The sequence below is a fragment of the Pseudorca crassidens genome, chromosome 14 (genome assembly GCF_039906515.1).
Source record: "Pseudorca crassidens isolate mPseCra1 chromosome 14, mPseCra1.hap1, whole genome shotgun sequence".
NCBI classification, from domain to species: domain Eukaryota; kingdom Metazoa; phylum Chordata; class Mammalia; order Artiodactyla; family Delphinidae; genus Pseudorca; species Pseudorca crassidens.
This window is the reverse complement of record NC_090309.1, coordinates 14033269-14047466: the sequence shown is the minus strand read 5'-3', so window position 1 is coordinate 14047466 and position 14198 is coordinate 14033269. Positions and strand designations below refer to the sequence as shown.

The 14198-nt window shown below is 45.0% G+C and overlaps 1 protein-coding gene across 5 annotated transcripts in view; it reads left to right on the top strand.

Moving 5' to 3' along the window:
• The window catches only part of KDM3A (lysine demethylase 3A), a 63019-nt gene that overhangs the window by 45529 nt on the left and 3292 nt on the right, over nucleotides 1-14198 (top strand). For 3 of the 5 annotated variants that reach the window (XM_067704448.1, XM_067704449.1, XM_067704450.1), the window contains 9 exons: nucleotides 605-757; nucleotides 896-991; nucleotides 1373-1500; nucleotides 3225-3420; nucleotides 4697-4869; nucleotides 5455-5691; nucleotides 6950-7121; nucleotides 9590-9677; nucleotides 10888-11018. In XM_067704448.1, coding sequence (XP_067560549.1) covers nucleotides 605-757; nucleotides 896-991; nucleotides 1373-1500; nucleotides 3225-3420; nucleotides 4697-4869; nucleotides 5455-5691; nucleotides 6950-7121; nucleotides 9590-9677; nucleotides 10888-11018 — 1374 coding nt within the window. Of the gene's footprint in view, nucleotides 1-604; nucleotides 758-895; nucleotides 992-1372; nucleotides 1501-3224; nucleotides 3421-4696; nucleotides 4870-5454; nucleotides 5692-6949; nucleotides 7122-9589; nucleotides 9678-10887; nucleotides 11019-13018; nucleotides 13485-14198 lie in introns of those variants that run through there. The other 2 variants (XR_010934397.1, XM_067704451.1) reach the window with 2 other exon arrangements.

The window sequence follows — 14198 nt, the reverse complement described above, 5'->3', positions numbered from 1 at the left end:
TGGAGTTTTTCATGGGCAGTCTGAGTGGTTTCGGGGCATCTGTGAATAACCTGACACTCGACACTGAAGGTTGGGTTTGTGTATTTGAGTCAATTATTTTTCCTTTGGAGAAAGCATGGTCCGTGTTGCCTTTAGGGTCTCAGATGGTCTCATGACCCAAAATGTGAAGAACCACTGCTCCTTTATATTTGTGTCCGAACTCCAGCTTGTGTAACTAATGCTGCTTTTTTCACTGACTTACTCAGCAGGACTTACTATGCAGAGCTCCTTGGAGGGTGGGGTGGGGTGTGGGGATAGGGTACAGCCTGAGCAGGGATTCTGCTTGCACGGAGTTTAGTCTCCTACAGGGAAGTAAAACTGCACCTGACTGCGTACAGTGTGAAGAGGCCTGAGTCTGAAGTACAAATACAAGTTGATGGGAGTGCTGAAGGAATCCAGGAGGGCTTCATGGCGGTGGTGGGGGATTTGAGATGGGCTCTGGAGGCTGAACAGTTAATGGGAACTCCAGTGAGAGGGAGGAATGGCATCAGCTCCCCTCCCACTTCATGTTTTATTTCAGGAGCCCTCTCGTCCCCAAGACTAAGTGATTTATTGATTTTTGTAGGACAGGTTGCTTGGAAGCGAGCTGTCAAAGGTGTTCGAGAAATGTGTGATGTGTGTGACACCACCATCTTCAACCTGCACTGGGTGTGTCCTCGGTGTGGGTTTGGAGTGTGTGTGGATTGCTATCGGATGAAGAGGAAAAATTGCCAACAGGGTGAGAACTGACTTGACTCTTCTCCAAGCCCCTTATACTCTTAAATTAAGCCTTTCATTGATTTGTGGTTGATGGATTTCTGAAACTTTTGGGACCAGCGTCCATAAAGAGCAATTACTACAAAGCAGTTATTTGCAGGCGCTGCCTACAAGACTTTCTCATGGCTGAGATGTGTGAAGAGCCAGATACATGAACCAGAGAACCTCATGCCTACGCAGATCATTCCTGGAAAAGGTATTTTGTGTGGTGCAATGCTTTTCCTTTCCCTGTGTTTTGGGTATCATAGGGGCTGGTAGTTCGGTTTTACTTTGTGTAGTACGATCACTTGCTGACTTTATTTTAGTATGTACCATAAATTGTCGAGAAATGTATTAAATAATGTCCCCAAACTTTCTGGTAAAGGCCTTGTAAATAGTTTTGTAAAAGGAAAGAAAGTGGCACATTTGGGGCAAGGCATACTTAGGACGTAAAGGGGGGAGTTGTAAGCACCCTAAAAAAAAAAATGCTGCTAAAAAAAAGTTATCCTGTTAGAAATATAAGCTTTTGTTTTGTAACGTTGAGGTTGAAAGTACCTAATATCCTTGTTCAGATGTTTGCCTGTGCCCTTTTTTTTAGCCCTCTATGATGTTGGAGACATTGTTCATTCTGTAAGAGCAAAATGGGGAATAAAGGCAAATTGTCCCTGTTCAAACAGGCAGTTCAAACTCTTTTCAAAGCCAGCCTCAAAGGAAGACATAAAACAGGTATTACTGTTTATGCTAGATTCACCATCCTGTGCTTGTTGTCTGTCTGTTTTCAAATAACCCAAGGATTCCTGTAGTGTATTTGAAAGGAACATGGGGAGAGCTGTCAGTGGAAAGAGATAGTTCGTGGTTCACGTGATACTTTATAGACCCATTCTCAAGTTTCACATTATTTTTGTGGGCCTCGTTTGTAGCCTCTTTGAGTAGGCTTTTAATTTTGTTCCTTGAAAAAGCAAAAACCTTTTCTATTATAGTCTACCTAATAAGTTGCTGTCAAATTTGTATAGGTTTTTTAACTTCTCATGTTTTACATAGTAAAAATTACTCAGATAAGCTTTACAAATTTTTTAATTACTATGTTTTACCCATAATATATATGAAGAATTGAAGGAAATAATCCTGAAACAAACCTTTACGTAGCTCTCACTCCACATAAAAAATGTACATGTCCTTGGTGCTCACATGCCTCTTCCTGGTGACATTCCCTTAACCTTCACCATCCCATCTACCCCCCAACTGTCTCCCTTTTTCTTCCTCACCCCAGTAATCATTATCCCACATTGCTTTTAGTAATCAGAAATTATTTTACATTTTCATAAAGCTGTGGTGTTGCAGGCGGCATAGGTAGAAGAGTTTTGATCTTTGTAGTCAGGACTGAATTTGAATTCCTTTTCTGCCACTTTCCAGTTGTATAACTTTGGCTCAAATGAACTGATGTATATATGCTTCAGCTTCCTCATCAGTAACAGAGGAATAGTAAACAGTGCTGGTAATTGGGCATCACAGAATTATATCACATGTAGAGTGAGGGCCTGGACCACAACAGGAATTTGACTCTCCCTTTTCCTTCTTATGTATGTATAGACGCACTAGCTGAGTTGTCAAGGCAGTTTTTTAAGTAATAGAAAAATAAGTGGTGTGATCTGTCTGTCCAGTTTTTGTTGTTCAGTTTATGTTTTGAATTCTTTTTAGGGCTGTTCATCAATTTTTTTTTTTGCGGTACGCGGGCCTCTCACTGTTGTGGCCTCTCCTGCTGCGGAGCACAGGCTCCGGATGCGCAGGCTCAGCGGCCATGGCTCACGGGCCCAGCTGCTCCGCGGCATGTGGGATCTTCCCGGACCGGGGCATGAACCCGTGTCCCCTGCATCGGCAGGCGGACTCTCAACCACTGCGCCAGCAGGGAAGCCCACGTTCATCAATTTTGAAAGCCTACTACACTATGCTAAATCAAAAGAGCATTTTCTTTTTTCTGCATCCCATTTCCTTCTGAATTCACAGCTGTATTTCCTACCTTGCCTCATTTATTCGTTCACTCACTCAGCCACTGGGTTTTGGGTGCCTATTCATGATACAGGGGTGAGTTCACAGGGGAGATGGGCACAAACTGGGCGTTCCAAAGCAAGATGGTGAACGGAGTGATAGGGACATGAACAAGCATGAGATGGGGATACGAGGGTGGGGGTGGATATCTTGCTGTATTTACATTCTTCACTTGCATCTTATATTTTTACTAGTAATACTTAAAAGCTAAAAGATTAAAATCTCTCCTACATAGTTCTGCTCTGTTGTTGAGAGATTACTGCAGTGGTGGTGATGTCCAGGGCTATTAGGTGGTTTTGTTTTGGATATTTCTCTCTTACTGGTGAGCAGTTAGGGGAGAAGGTAAGAAAAGGGAAACGTAATTTTTCAGCTTGTGCAAGATTCTCCTTCTGCACTCACCACAGACTTCCTTGGTTGGAGAAAAATCGACTCTTGGTGCCGGGCTCCAGCAGAGCCCCTCGGTGTTGGAGCCCGTGGCTGTAGGTGGGGAGGCTGCGTCCAAGCCGGCCAGCAGCGTGAAGCCTGCCTGTCCAGCCAGCACATCTCCTTTGAACTGGCTGGCAGACCTGACCAGCGGCAATGTCAACAAGGAAAACAAGGGTGAGTGTTTCCTGCCTCCCTGAGAACTTTCGTCTGTTCCCAGAGGGTCCTGGCAGCCTTAGTTACGGTGAGAACAGAGCGGTTAGAAGTAGTGTGGAGTGGAAAGTGGTTCCCTGTAGTCGCCCTGAGACCTGACACACATGCAGCGCCAGAGAGAGAACTTCTGCTTACGATAGAACTCTAGGTAAGGTTGAGATTGTGTCTGGCAAGAATGGAGTGGGCTGAGACGTGTGTGTTTTAATAGTGGTTTTTGCCTTTCTGCCTTTAACCCTGTGTGTATTTCCTATTTTGTCTAAGTTGCAACATCCTGGCTTCAGCTTTATATTTTTCATCTGTGCTGTTGTCTCAGGATGCTTGATGACAGTATAAAGAACATGGGTTTGGAATCAGGTAGTTAGATTAGGATTTTGGTGATTCTGCTTTCTGGCTGTGTTAAAGAAAGGAAAATTGCAGATCAGTTTCTTTCATGCAAAGATCCTAAACAACATCTCAGTGAATAGAATTTAGCACTATAAATAAAAGAATCATACAGCGTGACCAAGCAGAGCTTCAGAAATGCAGCTGTAGTTTTAACATTAAAAAAGCGGGGAAAAGTCATGTGAAGAGATGCAGAAAAAGAGTAAAATTCAAAGCCTATTTATAATTTTTTTTAAAAAAACCTTAGGAATAGAAGGGAACGTCCTTAATCTAATGAGTTTCTACAATAAAACTAACAACAAACATCCTAAATTATGATTGAAGTTTTTCATTCGTTGAGTAATTTTTAAGTTTCCCTCTGTGTTCAGGCATGACACAAGGATTCCTGCTTTCACTCCTTTATTAAACATTGTATTGGAAGTTTTAGCCATTTAAGTCAGTAAGGTAAAACAAACAGAGATGTTAGGATTGGAAAGAAAGGGATAGAACTGTTGGTACTTTTAAGCCATCTAATTATACATGGGAAAAGTCTTAAGAGAATCTGTATTTGTAAACATATCTATCAGGGTTGACAGTTACAATGTTAATTTACAAAAATCAATTGTATTTTGTATACCAGGAACAAACAAACAAAAAATGCAGTTTACCATAGGATCACCTTGGATATTATTGGATATTTATTTTTTTAACAGCAGTTGGAAATCCATGTCTATATCAGTAATGTCATTTGTCCTCTTAAGTTTTCTGGGTTCTAGTAAATGAAAACCAAGCTCCAGAGTAATTCGGTCTGTAGAAGGCTCGTAAGGGATTTGCCTTTTCAGAATGCTTTTCCATCGGGATGTTTTTGATTTGTTCTTAGAAAAACAACCAGCGATGCCAATTTTAAAGAATGAAATCAAATGCCTTCCACCCCTACCCCCCTTGAGCAAATCCAACACAGTCCTCCACACCTTTAACAGCACAATTTTGACACCTGTAAGCAACAACAATTCTGGTTTCCTCCGAAATCTCTTGAATTCCTCTGCAGGAAAGGTACGCATTTATTTTATTGTTTATTACTCCACCTCGTAAAGATGAATTGGAGTTAGAGCAGGGAGAAAGTGAAATAGAAAGCAGGACGAGTCCCATGCTCTCCTTCGTGGGTACAGAGGCTGTGTCACTGGCACATGGGCTTCACATGGTTAGAATTCTGGGCGGGTCATTTTCACCTGTCAACACTTTTTCCTGTACCCACTTCCGAGAGCTGTGATGTCAGGCAGAGGAAGAGGACTTACCTTTTTGAGGGTAAGATTCTCTCGTGGCTTAGCTTCTTTCCTGGATATGTAATGTATGCTCATCCTACCGTAATAGGAATGGGTTTTTTTTTTTTTTTTTTTTTTGCGGTACCGGGCCTCTCACTGTTGTGGCCTCTCCCGTTGCGGAGCACAGGCTCCGGACGCTCACGGGCCCAGCCGCTCCGCGGCATGTGGGATCTTCCCAGACTGGGGCACGAACCCACGTCCCCTGCATTGGCAGGCAGACTCTCAACCACTGCGCCACCAGGGAAGCCCAGGAATGGGTTTTTTGATGGTAGGAAATGACATATTTAAGACTCGTGTTTTTTTTTTTCAAATTCAGACAGAAAATGGACTCAAGAATACACCAAAAATCCTTGATGACATCTTCGCCTCTTTGGTGCAAAATAAGACCTGCTCCGATTTATCTAAGCGGCCGCAAGGACTGACCATCAAGCCCAGCATCCTGGGCTTCGACACTCCTCACTACTGGCTGTGCGACAGTCGCCTGCTGTGCCTGCAGGATCCCAACAACAAGAGCAACTGGAACGTGTTCAGGGAGTGCTGGAAGCAGGGGCAGGTAAGCGGGGCCTCTGCTTTCCAACCCACTTCACATCCCCGTCTCGGTGCCTTTGGTAGACTCCTGACAACCCCCCCCCGCCCCCTTCCTGGATTATGAATGGCATATACTTTATCTCTTCTTATTGTTTACTGTGGATACAGTTAGAGCAGAGGGTGGCTGTGAGTCACAGACATGTCTTCTGTGTTCTCTGATGAGGTTCTGATTGCTTCCAGTCAGTCATCCCTGGATTTTTGATGAGAGCATTCTGGGCTCTTGGTGATTCTTGTGTGATCAACTTCAATAGGAGAAGTGGGAATATGACTACGGCTGGTGGGGTTTGGGGGATTACACAAAATAGGATAAAAATCAGGCATCCCTCTTCCATGAATTAGAACCTTGTGCTGAAGACAACCTTAGGTGGCCCTGAGCCATGTGGTGTCAACCTGGAACTGGTGTGTAGTCTCCCAGGGGAAGGAGCCTGCTTTTTAAAGGGCAGTGATGTTCAGACTTAAGGTCTGGTTGATAGTTCAGGAGACGTGTGGCTTCGCAGACCTGCTCCTCTGCCTTCTTGTTTTCGTTTATGTTTTCTGGATCTTTGTCTTCTCTTCTGGGCCAAATGGAGTCCTCACTAAAGGAACACTTTGCTCTTGGACAAGGCCAGGACTTGGGGAATTGCCAAATAGAAAAATGTATGTATTTAACCAAAAAAAAATTATTGTTTTCAGTCCTGTGTTCTAACGAGATTTGCTCACGATGACAATGACAGACCGAATACAGTCCACCAGCATGTTCTGTTTAGATTAGATAATGTTTTTTAAAAGTTGAACTTGTTGCCAGTATTTCAGTCAGGCTCTTTCACATAAAGATCAGGATTTGTGGCTTGTCTTGGATAACCAAAGACGTGGCAGTCCAGGGCCATATCCCTGCCTGCTAGCAATAAGCTGCAGGCCAGAGGCAGCATCCTCTTTGGACCGGGCGCTCTCGCTGCCTTTGTCTCTGCTTCACACCCACTGCCCAGCCCTGGGCCTTGGCATTGGTATTCTGTGAGTAGTGGGATCTGAGTTGGAAGGTGTGATCCTTGCTCTTAGAAGCTCACTAGTGTAGTTTGAGGGGTGTGTGTAGCAGGTGACTCAGGGGACTAAGCTGTCACTTTGGGATCTGAGACTGGGGACCAGCCACAGAGAAACACGTCAGCAGCTGTTTGAGAAAGGGCTGCCTCGGGTGAAGGGACGGAGCTGGGGGAGTTCAAACTAAAGTCTTCGTTCTCTCCTCTTAGCCAGTGATGGTGTCAGGAGTGCATCATAAACTGAACACTGAACTTTGGAAACCAGAATCCTTCAGGAAAGAGTTTGGAAATCAGGAAGTTGACCTCGTTAATTGCAGAACCAATGAAATCATCACAGGAGCCACAGTAGGAGACTTCTGGGATGGATTTGAAGATGTTCCGAGTATGTATTAAAGACCTTTTAAGGGGGTTGAGGATGTGAAAGGAGGGGGCACAGGAGTAGCAGCAGTCTGTGGCCCTCCAGCGGCAGCGACAGCATTTTCTGTGACTCTGGAGTTTAAAATCAGTGTCTTATCTCCTCTTCCCCTTTCTTTTTACAAAGTTTATGCTTTTGAACTGAGGCAGATTGCTTTGTAGTTCCTTAGAGAGTGAGGTTTTAGTCACCTCTTCTTCAGGTGGCTCCAGGTCTGTCCTGTGACAGAAATGTGCCCAAGGGGAGGGGAGCACAGGGCCAGGGCTTGTGACTCAAAGCTCGTGGTTTTATATAGCCTCTTCATTATGTTTAACAAGATAAGTAGAGCTGAAAGTACCAGAGAACGTGAATCCGTTGAACGCACGTTATCCTGGTCACTGCCTGCTTCACCTGGGCGAGGGGTCACTGCCTGCTTCACCTGGGCGAGGGGTCACTGCCTGCTTCACCTGGGCGAGGGGCATGGTGGTGGCAAGGAGGCTTGAGTGTCTGGTGCCGAGCTTGGGCCCTTTCCGTGCATTGGCCAGTCAGTCAACTGTTTGCAAGAACCCCTTCGTCAGCACAGGCACCTGGTCTCATGCTCCCACCCGCACTGGAGGGCTTGGCCAGTTCATTCTTATTAGACTCAGTAATTCAACTTTGCTCATTTATCATTCTCATTCTTTCACGACATATTTTTACCTTGTAATCTCCTGCTTCCTTATTTCCCATTACCCACGTTTGCAGGTTATGGCCCGCACTTTCAACGAACTTTAGAACAAAGGTTTAGCTAACTCTAAGTAGGGCATGATGGGGGTTTCCACACGTAGAGGTTAAGGTTGGGTTTCAGACGTAAGGTGTTTCCCTGGGGATCAACGTCTGAGATGGGGGAGGAAGCAGGACCGGGCTGGCAGAGGGGCGGGCTGCGGCGGAGGCCAGCGGAGCCTCAGCCAGCCTGGCTGGGAGCTCTGTAGCAGGCATCGCCTCTCATTGTCTCAGACTGGGCTGAAGTGGGGAAAGTCAGGGCCTTCATCCCCTCACCTCCCTCGGCCTCCAGGTGGTGGTGCCCCACGGAGGGCATGACCTGGCAGGACAGCTCTCTGCAGCTGACGCAGACCCCAAAGCCGTGTCTGGGCAGCAGGTCCTTTGAAAGGGGATCGAGGGCCACACGTACTACAGTGTGCTCTCCAGTTAGGCCTGGGTTCAAATCCTGACTCTTGATATGTACTTGCTGTGTACGTGAGCTTGGTAATTGCATCTTTCTGGGGCTCACACTTCCTCATGCCTGCAAATGGTTACAGCAGCCCAGAGTCCACCGCAGCCTGCCTTTTCCATACTGATGATTCTGCTGCCCAGATCCCCTGGTACACCACCCATGCTGAGACGCCACTGGTGTCCTGAACATACACTGTACCCGTATTTTCCTCTGTTTCTTGTCTCCTGGAGTGTGCACCTGTTCAAACTAGGTTATGGGACTCGGATGACTACAGGACGCTATACAAATGTTAGTCCTCATGAATATAAGGTTTGAAACTGGGTTCCAGTTTCAGTTCTGCTGTTTAATTTCAATAGCTGGATGGCCTCAGGCATATGTCAATTTCCTCATCCAAAAGCAGAAATATTAAATAGTGCCAGATCTCACTGGGATGTTGGATTTAGTTACAAGGACTAAATGGTTAAAACACTTGAGCAGAGACTGGAACACAGCAAGAAGTGAAATGATAGTTATCATTGCTGTTACTCATAATTGTCAACGTATTTTTTTCAATTAGAGCTCCTTGGTTCTTGGTTCCTTCACATCACCTGCAGTGGGTAACTGTGCTATTACAAAAAAACAGTTCTGACTAAACCCTGTACGTGTCACCTAGAAGATGGGGAGGCGGGGGAGAGTGGGCCCTATTAGCCCTAGTTGTCCCTGGACAGAACATCAGGTAGCTTCAGTCTCTCTGAGCAAAGTAAGTCATTTCTATTTCATGCTGGCCTCAGAAAACTGGGTTTTCTAAAATCTGTGGCCCTTTGATTGTTAAATTGCTGTTCGTTAGTTGGGGGGCTGCTCACTTCTTCTAGAACACTGTATAGGAGGAGATTGGATCTGTCAAAACACCGCCTATGTGGAATAGACAAAAGGGAGTGGCCGAAATCCCAAGGAGGAGCAGCTGAATAAGCATTTAGAAAAGACAGGGCTGCCACACAGACTCGTTGGTGCTCTTCCGCTTGCTACCCCTTGCTGCTTCCTGGGTATGAATGGATTTCTCGGCACTGTAGAAATAAAATAATGGGCCATTTGCAGGAGGGGAATATTGAAGAATAATATTTCTATATCAGATGTATCAGGTTATGAAGATCTTGCAGAGATAAGTTTTATTTGCATTGTTAAGGCTTAAAGTGCTCATTTGCCGTCCATTTTGGTCTGTTTCCGAGTTATGAACAGTAGCAGTTCAGTAATTCCGGTTACCTTGCAGACCGCTTGAAAAATGAAAAAGAGCCAATGGTGCTGAAACTTAAGGACTGGCCACCAGGAGAAGATTTTAGAGATATGATGCCCTCCAGGTACGATTATGGGGAGGGGAGAGATGATCCTGTCCTTGACTTGGTAGGATAAACTTTTTTTGAGGTGGTAAGATGAAGTTACTGACTTTTAAATCTGGTTCACTAGTGAAAACTCCACGCATTTCCACTGTAGTGCTCCGCCAGAGAAGAGGCCGACTCAGACGTGCACACACTGATGTGGAGGCAGGAGTGAGATCAGACGTGCTAGGGTTGGGTATAATACAGTGATATCGTTGCTTTAGACAAGACAGCAGAATTGCTAGATCTATTTTCCTGAATTGAGCTTGAACCTTGCAGAGAATCCTCAGAACTAATGAATAATATATCCCTTAGTGTCACTACTTATCGTCAGGAATTTGTTGCTCAGATTTTTGTCTGCAGTATTCGAGATCTTTTTTTTTTTTTTTTTTTTTTTTGCGGTACGTGGGCCTCTCACTGTTGTGGCCTCTCCCGTTGCGGAGCACAGGCTCCGGACGTGCAGGCTCAGCGGCCATGGCTCACGGGCCCAGCCGCTCCGCGGCATGTGGGATCCTCCCGGACCGGGGCACGAACCCGCGTCCCCTGCATCGGCAGGCGGACTCTCAACCACTGCGCCACCAGGGAAGCCCTCGAGATCATTTTGATATATATGTGTGATGTAGGAGAGAAAGATGTCTTTGTTCATAAGCACTATAATTCTAATCTTAAATATTGTTTTTTTTTAATTTATTTTTTATTGAAGTATAGTTGAATTACAGTGTTGTGTTAATTACTGCCGTACAGCAAAGTGAATCAGTTATACATATCTATACACTCTTTTTTTTATATTCTTTTCCATTATGGTTTATCACAGGATATCGAATATAGTTCCCTGTGCTCTACAGTAGGACCTTGTTGTTTATCCATCCTATATATACCAGTTTGCATTTGCTAATCCCAAACTCCCACTCCTACACTTTCCCAACCCCCTCCCCCTTGGCAACCACCAGTCTATTCTCTGTGTCCCTGATTCTGTTTCTGTTTCATAGATAGGTTCATTTGTATCATAGTTTAGAATCCACATATAAGTGATATCATATGCTAATCTTAAATGTTGTTAATGATAGCTATCTCCATCTTCACGAGCACAGATATTTTCGTTGTTCCTTTTGGTGTAGAAGGAACAAATCAAATCCCACGATATATTAGAAACACAAGCTTATTTTGCAAATTCATGGTTCTCTCATCCTAGGTTTGATGATCTGATGGCCAACATTCCACTGCCTGAGTACACAAGGAGAGATGGCAAACTGAACTTGGCCTCGAGGCTGCCAAACTACTTTGTTAGGCCAGATCTGGGTCCCAAGATGTATAATGCTTATGGTAAGGAGGAAATGGCTCACTTGAAAAAATTATTACAGAAGTAAGGCAAGTCAGAATGTTTGGAACATTGATTTTTGGGGAGGGAGAGATGGAAAACGTCTATAACCCTAACCCTTAACACAGCAGTAGTCTTCATGTTTGCATATTTCCTTTCATTCCTTGGCCACGTGCATGTATATTTCCGTTTCATAGTTGCAGTTGTAGGGCACATGCCATTTAAAAAGCTTCTCCTACACCTAATATTATACAGTAAAACCTTTACATGTTGCTTAATGGTTTTTAGTGTGATCGTTTTTAACGGTTGCATGGTACACAGTTGAATGAATGTAATTTTATTAATTGTTTTAATGTTGCCGGACGTTTAGGTCAGTCTGCTAGCATTCCAGCTGTTTCAGCATCTGCTACTCTTAAATTCAATGTTCTGTGTTGGTGGGTAGTAGTTAGCTACTTAAGCTAGTACTGAAAACACCCTTGGAATTGTATTTCTCCGATTTATTTCCTTCCTCCCATAATGATCCCAACTCCAGTCTCTCAGACTTGAGGGTGGCAGGCCAGAGTCTTCTGGCAGCTTTGCCACGTTCTCCAGATGCTGTTGGGAGAGGGAGGGCTTGGACCTCAGCCCCCCACTTCTTCTGTTCCGGTGGGGTCGCCCGGGGAAGCGCCTGGAGTGAGCTCAGGGGACGTTCCAAGAGGGGAGTTTACCTTGGGAAGTTGCCACAGCCTAGATGCCCAGATGTTCCCTTCCCCCGAGCCCTTCAGAGAAGCTGGATGGCTGGGACTTCAGGGCATATTCTGTTCACAGGGAAGATTTGCAATGAATTTACGTAAATGGAAGCATTTTTCCGCTAAAGCAAATGGTGTAGTGTTGCAGAGTGATTATCCATGCCTCACAGAAATGATGCAGCTTTACAGGGTAGAAGTGGTTATTTGAGAAGTTCTCAAAATAAATAGTCGGCTTGGTTTAAATGGCTTGACAGCAACTCTTTTCCTCCTAGATACCAACAGATAGAGGGCAGTGTTACTCTATAATAGCTTTTCCTATCAAAATTGTTCCCGTTCAGAGTAAGCAGTTAGGGATTGAAAATAAAGAAAACGTGTTCATTTTCAAACACCTCACACCTTATCATAAACATCATTAGAGAGCGGTCATTTTTCAGAAGTTGGGTGACTGAGCTGTGACTCCTCTACAGACGACGTAGAGTGAAAGGCTCTTTGGAAAGACCACACAGTCACCCTCTCTCCAGCTCCAGCACCAGCACTACACATGGGGCCCAGGACTTCAGGACAATAGAGGGGACGGTGACCTGATCAGGATATCCAAGGGGCATCTAGTGGCAGGTCTGGGAGGAGGACTTATGTCTCCTATCTAGGCTTGACCCAGCCTCCAACCCCAGTGCTCTGTCACCCAGCAGCCCCTACGGTGTCAGCTTGTGTTCTTTTCATAAAAGTCCATGGTGTGTTTTGTTTCAGGATTTTCTATTTTCTGGGAATCCTTTCCCTGGGACCGTTGTTTTTGGTTCCATCTGAGTTCAGGCTCTCTCAGTTTACAGCCTGGTTTTATCAGTGTGCCGTCACCCGTAGCTGGGATTGGCTGGACTTGGGGCTGACGGCTGGGTAGGTGTCATTTCCTTCCTCTTCTGCGGAACACTTTTTACTCAGTTTGGCAACAGCCAAACCAGCAAGCGGCTTCTGACGAGGCTCTGAGACTTGCTCACCGTTCGTCCCTCCTCCCAGCTCCGTCTCCTTCCTCCTGCCCCGTGTTAGCCAACACCCTGACGTTTGTGTTTATCATTTCCTTACATTTATAGCTTTACCGTATGTTCGTGTTCCTGCAGAACATTCTTTAGTGTTTAACCTGCCTTTGTGCTTTATATAAATGCAATCAGACTGGGTGTTCCTCCGTGCCGTCGTGAATAACTGTTCATTTCATTCGTTTGCCTTCTCTCGTGTTAATTGTTTTTTTCTCTTCTCAGATTTTACTTGTTTATTTTGTACTGTAGAAAATTTTCCAAATGCACTGAAAACGTGAGAGTCCAGGACAGTGACTTCCCATATACTCATCCCCCAGTTACAACAGCTCTCAGGTTCTTTTTCCATAATTGTTTCCTTATTTCCTCCCTTTATATTTTTCCTTTACTATTTTAAAGGAAATCTCATATATCCTATGATTTTTGTCCAATATCTGTTGCTTTACCTCCTCCTAGGGCTGATATTTCAGCAAACTGGAAAGAAAGGAAAGTGCGGCAGAGCCCTAGGGCCATGGTCCGCGGTTGAAATGATAAGGTCCCCTCTCCTGTGTATAGCTGCTCCTAAACCACAGACCCCTGCAAGCCAGAGAGAAGTTCCTTGGCCTCCGAATGAGACAGGGCTGCTTCAGGGCCTGGCAGGTTAGAAAACAGCCTCGGCTTGCCCACCCGAGCTATGCTTGGCTCTGCTGCCCATTCAAGAAGCAGTGACTGCATGTCAGGATGTGCGTCCAAGGTAACCGCAGGGCTTGGCGAGCCTCAGGGTGAATGCTGAACAAATGAGCCTTCTCCTGGGGTGAGAGGTTAGCGTCTCGGATTATGAGTACCAGCGCGGACCTCGTGCTCAGGCTCACCTCTTCCGCAGTTGAGGGATCCAAGGAACACGTGGGCAGCGTTCCTTCTTGCACTGAGTACATAGTCATTTGAGGTCCCAGCTTTACCCGTTTCTGAGGGGGGTTTCTGTTAGACTCCCCATCTTACGTCTCTTGCCCCAGAGTCCTTCTAGTCTGTGTCAACCAAAGCTTGAGCTCCCCTGCTTGAGCAAACATCCTTCTGGCAAATCCAGCCTCAGCAGAGTCCACTGTACGTTCCCGAGCCCTGCTTTCTAGGTTTGGCTTTCTTTTCTTGCCAGCATATTGACTCATTAAAAAAATATGTTTCAAAATAATTTCATCAAGGATTTTTAGTTGTTCTCAGCAGGAGGAAACCTATTTTGCCTATCACCAGAAACAAGTGCTAGTGTTAGGAGTTGGTTTTTTATTCTTACAAATAAACATTTAATAAGAACTTTTTTCCCCAAAGTTGAAAGGATAAAATAACTTAATGTTAAATATTGTTCCATTACTTTTATATGATCAGAAAGGTAGCTTTTAAGTTTTGTGACCACGTATTCCAGGGAGTGGGAAAGACTCAGGCAGTCTTTGCTGTCTCGGTA